The sequence below is a fragment of the Quercus lobata genome, chromosome 9 (assembly GCF_001633185.2).
Source record: "Quercus lobata isolate SW786 chromosome 9, ValleyOak3.0 Primary Assembly, whole genome shotgun sequence".
Classification (NCBI taxonomy): domain Eukaryota; kingdom Viridiplantae; phylum Streptophyta; class Magnoliopsida; order Fagales; family Fagaceae; genus Quercus; species Quercus lobata.
Genome location: NC_044912.1, coordinates 4,277,219 through 4,285,397, shown reverse-complemented (window position 1 = coordinate 4,285,397; position 8,179 = coordinate 4,277,219). Strand labels below are relative to the sequence as shown.

At 30.1% G+C, this 8,179-nt stretch overlaps 1 protein-coding gene across 1 annotated transcript; it reads left to right on the top strand.

Annotated features, from left to right (window-relative positions):
- The first annotated feature begins 6,863 nt into the window (after nt 1-6,863).
- Nucleotides 6,864-7,298, top strand: LOC115961078 (toll/interleukin-1 receptor-like protein). The gene has a single exon (XM_031080123.1). It carries the CDS (start codon nt 6,864-6,866, stop codon nt 7,296-7,298), a length of 435 nt encoding a protein of 144 aa, XP_030935983.1.
- Nucleotides 7,299-8,179: the final 881 nt, after the last annotated feature.

The following is an 8,179-nucleotide window of genomic DNA, read 5'->3' as shown; positions in this document are numbered from 1 at the left end:
TCTCATAATTATCTTCCATTTGGTTTAATGTAGTTGAATAATTTTTTCTTTCTTTTCTCACTACTTGCTTTCACACCTACGTTATTTAAACAATTAAGTTGTTGACCTCACTGAGGATGTGCATGCTTGCACTTAACTATATCTCTTTGATTCTAAAACCCAATGCCCATTTTTAAATTTAACAAGAAAATTAGTAGAGTATTACTAGTAATTGTTTATGATTCTTCTTCTTTAAAACATGAAAAGCCCACCATGGAAGTTCCTGTATTGAATTTAATGGTTCTTTGAGTTAAACGACACCGCTTTTCTTATTTATTGCCATGACAATGTTTTGTCTTCAATTACTACTGTTATTTTATGGAATTTTTTTCCAAATAACCTTAAATATCAAATAATTTAGTTAGTTGTCACGTTTCAAAACAATGCAGGAAACTAGCATCTCGAGTGTCTAAAACTCAAGTTCCAAGGTAAAACTTGAGTTTCTAATTCTCGATTTATAAGTGGCCGCATCCAATGTGGAAAAAAATCCACGTGGAACTCGAGTTTTTAAGACTCGAGTTTCACCATTTTATTTTCCTTCTTCTTCCTCGCATTCTTCAGACCTAGCATTCTGCATTCCTTCTTCTTCCTCGCGTTTTTTAGACCCAGCATTCTTCTTTGTGCAGATCTGAAGGTCCAATCGGAGCTCCAACGTTCTTTGTTCTTCCTCTGTTCATTGTTCCTCTTCAAATCTGTTCTTCGTCTTTATTCTTCGTCAAATCGTTCTTCTTGTTCTTCTTTAGGTCTGCATTCAACCATCCAATTAGAGCTCCAGCATTCTTCGTTCTTCCTTTGTTCATCATTCTTCGTCACTATTCTTGTTCTTCGTTAGATTGTTCTTCTTGTTCTTCTTCAGGTCTGTTTTTCTTTAAGTACCAAAATCGAGTCTCAAAGACTCGGTTTTGCTTTTAAGAACTCGAGTCTATAAGACTCGAGATCTATCTAGCATCATAATTCCAACTCAACAAGTGAGAATCAAGTCTTTGACCCTCGAGTTTTAGACTGAAATTGAGTCTATGAAACTCGAGATGCTAGTTTGCAATTTTCTTCCAACCGCATATTAACTTATGATATACTTTCTCCTCACTATGCTAGTCTGCAAATTCCCTCTATTTTACGAAGTAACATTGTTTTGTCATTGTTGGTCCTTGCCAGATGTCAATGCCTCATTGGCTCCACGTTATTTATAAATTTTGTTAGTTCTGTTAGAGTTACAACGGCTAGTATGTTAGTTATATATACATATCTCTGGTTGCAATTGTCATCGAGTGATTTTTTTTTCCTTGAATCAAATTTTGTTGTTTTCTCTCTCTTTATTTTTCATGCCGTTTTTGTTTTACTTTGTTTACTGTGACATTCAATAAGTGAGAACACTGAGAAGGAGAAGACAATTGCAAGGTGAGTTTCAATTCAAGGTTTGGAAACATAAATAGTGGTAGAGTATCATAATTTACTAAGATAGTAGTTGTATATGTGCATTTATTCTTTGTGATTATGAAACCTCAATGCGAAAACAATTTATCTTATTGAGATGCAACAGTTCAAGTTGTAACAATGTAACTTTAAGATGCTATTTGTCTTTTATTATAAATTTAAAAGATAATTGTACATATGAAGATGAAAATTACATATAACATGAAAAATTTAACTCTAAAGAAACTAAGTTCTAAGACAATTTTCCTTACCAGCTCATAGTCATGTCCTAAGTAATGTTGTTTAACAAGTTGATGGATATTAGTAGGGCCGGCCTAAGAAAATTTGGGGCCTAAGGCGGAAATTTTATATGGGGCCTTTTAATATGTAAACATTAATTAAATAAAATTATATAATACTAATTAAATTAAGACTAATTTGATGTAAATACAGAAATTGATGAATAATACTAACTAAACTAAGGTTAATTTTATATAGAGGATCGAATATGATAGTTGAGCCATAAATTTAAACAAAAAGAACTTAAAAAAATATTATTTTTTAAAAAAAGAAACTTATTTTAACTTGGATAAATGACTATGCATAGTTAAGTTCATTTGTAATCTAAATTTTAATTTTATATGTTCTTTTCAAGAGAAAGAGATAGATAGATATTATTTGGTATGTGGTTTTGTAGGAGATTACAAAAATTAAGGTCTCAAACTATTAGAGGAGATTAGTCATTATTGATGATCTATCACATTTGTAGCATCTTTTTTGAAACATTTTAGGGTTTCAATTGGTTTAAATTTCTATTGGTCTCCTATTTTGGAAGCCTTGTTAGAAATGAAAAAAAAAAAAAAAAAAAAAACCAAAAGATATTACAAAATGTTCACAATATAATGTGATAATGACTATAATTGATGAATTTCAACAACTTAATTTATTTGTATTTGAATTACTTTTTTATGTGATTGGTGATATGTCAATTAAACCTATAGTAAAATTTGTGATAATTTTAGCATCACTCTTAAAAAAAAAGTATCAATTATTTAAAAAATGTTATATTTTTATATATTTTTGGGTATTTTAGAAAGGGAGATGAGGCTTTTTTTTTAATAGGGAATTTTTTTTATTTTGTTGTGAGGTCTTAGGCCTAGGCCTTGGGACGGCCCTGAATATTAGTCACCATTAGGTTAATTTGTCAGAGTGTCCTATTTTCCTCTTTTCAAAAGCATGGAAACTGAAAGACTAAAGTCACCATTAGGTTAAACACTAACGCTATGTTTGGATGGGTGGATTTTAGAGAGGATGGAAAAATTTGAAGAGAAAATGAGAAAGGATGTTGTTTGGTAAGGAGGGAGGGAGAGGAAAATTTTTGGTGGGGCCCAGGCATTTTCCACCTGAGCCCACCTAAAACTTGTCTCTCCAAAATGGAGAGAAAATAGTGTGGGAGGAGTTTTATGGGTAAATGACAAAATTGCCCACTGCACTAATTTCGTCCCTTTTTTTTTTTTTTTTCTTCTGCCTGCTTTCCTGGGCATTTGCTCCTTTTAAGGCATTATTTTTTATTATTATTATTATTATTTTCACTTTCTGAGAATAATGCCTACTCTTTTTTTTTTTTTAAAATCCTTTTTTCTTTTGATTTTCTGGGTTGTACGTAGTGTTACGGTTTTTTTTTTTTAATTAGACATGATTTTTTTTTCCTGGACATAATTTTTATTGTTTAATAAATTTGGGTGATTTTTTTTTTTAATTGCTTGTCATTTTTTTATTTTAATTGTGCATCATTTTTTAACAAGGGTATATGAGTAAATTTATACAAATTCACTTTTTCCATCCCTCCACTTTTTCACTCCCAACCAAACAAAAAGGAAGGAAATTAAAATTTTTTCTATTCTCCCACTTTTCTATCTTCCCACCATTTTTTATCCTCTCACTTTTCCACCCCTCCAACCAAACACACCTTAAAGTAAAAAACAAGTAGAAAGTGGACCATGACTAAACACTATAATGTCAAGAATAAACGTAGAAAGCAGATTGAATTTTTAGAGAAAGTTACTGCATGCATTACTGGTCATCCATTTCCTCTAAAAATAATCATGCAGGATGTCTACTTTGAAGAAAGTAATATGAAACAAAACTTCAAGGCAGAAGTTATATCCTACTGTACTCTTTCCAAGAACGTGAAAAGTGGGCTAGGCTTGAAGACCAACGAAGCAGTTGACCTAGTACCATCTTTCCGAAAAATGGGTCATGGTCAACACAAAAATCAAAAGGAGAAAGTGCATAGAATTTACTTGGCTCCATGAGATAATTTCCCCTGAAACTGAAGTGGCCCAAAGTAGAACACACTACATGCTTTTAGCAGATAACCATGAAGCTACACCTATTGTCCCCATTCCCCCAAAAAAAAAAAAAAAATCCTATGGCCCTTAAAAACTAACTATTGTAAAATTTAATATAACCTTAGTATACAAACATATATTGAAAAGAATTTAATGACTCCAAAATATGATAGGAGCAATCTCAACAGAAAATGTTATGTCACTCTTTGCTTATGATGGGCCATTATGGCAAAATACACTCACAAGCATTCCACCCTAGAAGATGCAAATTAGCATTCCACACTTACAAGCATAGAACCAATTGTTTCAATTGCAGGACTTCGGGAGTTAATTCCAGCAATCATTGTTCTTGTTTAATTGATAGTACAGCTAATTAGTAAGGGGTTGTGTCATTTGTTTAATGCCTGGTCCACCAAACCAAAGTGACCAACTTAGTAAACATATTGTCAAGCATATAATCGCATAAAAGCATTATGAAAAGAGTCAAATTGTTCAACAGTTTGATTTTTTAAAATTTCGCCTTCACAAATCTCAATATATATAAGTTTCAAAGTCTGATAATATTTTGATTTTCATTTTAGTGATTTTTTTTATGTTATGAAAATTATGAAAAGCGTATTCTATATATATATATATATATATATATATATTTATATAGAGTTAAAGCCAAAGCTTAGAGAAAGTTCAATTAGATTCTAAATTGGAGTCCAATTTTGCATTATGTGTTCCGTCTAACTTTAAAATTTTTGTATCTAGTGAATTATTAGGTGCAAAAATAGAATAGTTTAAATCCAATTATATTATAAATTGGATTTCAATTGGAATAAAATTTTCGTGTCTTATCTAATTTTGTAATTTTTGTGACAAGTGAATTATTGGGTGTAAAATTGAAAAGCCCAAATCTAATTAAATTCCAAATCATATATGTGTGTGTAATTATGATTATTTTTAAATGTAACCGATACATATACATGGGATATATATATGTGTGTAGTTATAATTTTGATACATTTTTACGATCAGTGGAGTAAGTGCCGGGCAATCAAAGAAAGTTCATGTGACACGTTTTAGTCTATCCTAATTGACAGGTTTGAAGAAACCAAAATTCAAAGTCAAGAGTAAATGCATTCAAAGAATAATAACTAGTCCGTGTAGTAGGGACTAGGGATAAAAGAAAAGGTGTTGGAATCATATTTGAGAGCATTGCCTAAGCACAAAAACAGTCTGTATTCAAAAGGTTTTAGAGCTTTACAACAGCCAATAGCTGCAATTCTCCAAATCCGTAAGTTATTAATTTTCTTGCACACGTCCATGTCTTATATTTTTCTCTTCTTGTAATAAAATATCCACAACAAATTGTTTTTCCTCTTCTCTAATTTATTTTCCTTCTAATTTTTTCTTCAGTTTTAAAATTTTAATGGCATGTACCTATTGTATGAATTGTGCTATACTTTTGAACAGATGGTGGGGTTGAGGCCTGAGGGTCTGTGCTGGGTTTATGTGGCCTTTGGTCTGTGGGTCAGTGAGTTTTGTGATTTGGACTTGATGGTGGGGTTAGGACTTAGGAATCAAAATCTTGTGTTTAATTAGCTCCGTTACGAATATAAATGAAAAAGGAAAAACCCAAATACCCAATGAATATTCATCCCACCACCACCACTGAAAGATTTTGATTCGTTGAAATCCAAACATGAATATGTCTCACTCTCACATGTTTGAAAAAATGGGTCAAGGTCAACACAAAAATCAATATATTTACAAGTACTTCACCGTAGAAGATACAGATTAGTATTGCCCTCCAAAAAATGATCACTACTCTAAAAGGAGACAAGTAAAGCTCTAGGGGTATGTCTGTAAATAAACCAAGCTGTCTGGGAGCTTGTTTATGTTCGTTTGTTTAGTAAACAGGCTAAGCTCAAACCCAACTTTAGGCTCGATTATTAAACAGGTTAAGTTCAAACATAATAATGTGTTTGTGAATAGGGCTTGAATTAATTATATATAATTCTATACATTTATATGTATACATGTTTTAAAATATATTTATATAGACTTGAAATTAGGTTATACAAGTTGGCAAAATAGTTCATTTGATATAAAATTATTATTTGTAGTTTATTCACAATATAAACAATCCATTTGTAATAATAATAATAAAAAAAATCATAGATTTGTGAAGGGTAAAACATTTTAGTAATGATTTTACTATAAATAAGAAAAAAAATAAATTAATCAAGTAGCTCATGAGTCATGAGTAAGCTCAGCTTGTGTTCAAAATAAAATTTAATAAACAAGCCTTAACTTTTAATACTTGGTTTTGCTCAGCTCATTTACGGCCTAAGAAGGCTAAACTTAGGCCAAGTTTAGCACTTAGGTAATAGAACCAATTGTTTCAATTGCAGGATTTCAGAGTTAATTCCAGCAATTTCAGCATATAAAGAGCCATATGTTTAAATTTTATCACATATATATATATATATATATATAAAAGAAAAAAAGAAAAAAAAAGAATTATCTGAAAATGAGATGAACTTTCCCCCCTATATAATGTGCGTACAAACGACCATTGCATAGGCTAATCACATCATAATGGCATATCAAAAAGATAAAGAAATCATGCACAATGGATATCACATCATAACAGTATCTGAATTCTGAACATATAGAATGAAAGCAATATGAATAGAACTTAAATTGGTCAAAAACCACAATAGATAGGACATTGCCTAGGAATAAAAAAAGAAAGAAAAAAGAATATATATATATATATATATATATATATAAGTTTACAACTTCTTCTAGTATCAGATATCCGGTGGCGTTGTTTCAAGAAGTTTTAGAGCTATATAATCCTTGTGATTCACCAAATCCTAAGTTCTCACTTTTCTTGAATCCATCTCTTTTATTTATTTTCCTTCTAATTTTTTGTTCAATTTTAATTGAATGTACTTTGTTATCCAATAAATTGTGGTTCACGGTTTATCAGAATATTTTCAATGGCTTCTATGGGCACTGAAAGAGCCTCATCATCTTCTTCTTTCACACCTTGTTGGACATATGATGTATTCCTTAGGTTTTAGAGGTGAGGATACACGCAATGGTTTTACAGACCATTTATATTTTGCTTTGAAACAAAAAGGCATTTTTACCTTTAGAGATGATGAAAAACTTGAGAGAGGAAAATCAATTTCACCAAAGCTCTTGAAAGTAATTGAAGAATCGAGATTTGCTATTGTCATTCTCTCAAGAAACTATGCATCTTCAATATGGTGCCTAGATGAACTTGCAAAGATCATTAAATGCATGAAAGAGACTGGAATGACAATTCTACCTATTTTTTATAAAGTGGATCCATCAGATGTACGAAAGCAGACAGGAACTTTTGCAGAAGCTTTTGTTAAACACAAAAAGGAGAACAAAAAGAAGGTGCAGAAATGGAGAGCTACTTTGAGAGAAGTGGCCAATTTCTCAGGGTGGCATTTGCAGGATGGGTAATTTAATTTAACATTTTTTTTTTTTGTTTTAGATTGAAGAAGAGATTTGAAATCGAATCATACTTAATTCCATTTGAAGTAGTGTAGGAATTAATGATATTTACAAAAAATAATTTGTCAAAATAAAATTTTATTGAAAAAAGAGCTTCAAATCAATTTGTTTACTAGCTTGTAACTTATTTTATAAGTACATTCGCATTTAATGATAAACTTAATTAGATACATATTAGAGGTTCCTATCTATTTTAATAATATTACGTTCTAGAATTGATAACATTTGCTAGAGATGTAAATTATTCATTATTAATTGCCCTATTTTAGTTTAAAAGAACATATTGTTTGCTGAATTATTCTTATACTTAATTAATATTTCTTAACCTAATTTTTGTTATTTTCGTGTAACTATTTATATTTTTCATGTAAGTTGTGAAAGTTGATTTATTATGAAGAGGTAATGAAAAGGTAAAGACAATTTTTAGAATATAGTAAAAAATTTCATAGAAATTTATAATTAAATTAATGATAGTTTTTTTTTTTAATAGATATGATACGGTTTTTTTTTTTTTTTTTTTAAGAAAACTTTAAATGGTTAAAATGAGTGTACTAGTTTTTACTAGGCATCAAGTAGAATGAGTAGAAGTGATTTTAATTCGGCTTGACATTGTTCTAAACATACTATAAGTAGTTTAGATCAGAGGGAATTCACACAAAATTAGAAAATGTGAAATCTAATTGATATGATATTTGGCACAAACTTAAAGTGTCATTGGAATCTAATTAGCTTGTAACCTTAGCATAGATACATTTACAATAAATATAATTAGATGCATATCATAATTTTTACATAAATTTAATATTATGATGGTTTCCTTGTAGTTGAAT

Bases quoted from the DNA above. Each gene is read 5' to 3' on its own strand.
- LOC115961078 (XM_031080123.1), top strand. From the start codon at position 6,864: ATGTATTCCTTAGGTTTTAGAGGTGAGGATACACGCAATGGTTTTACA.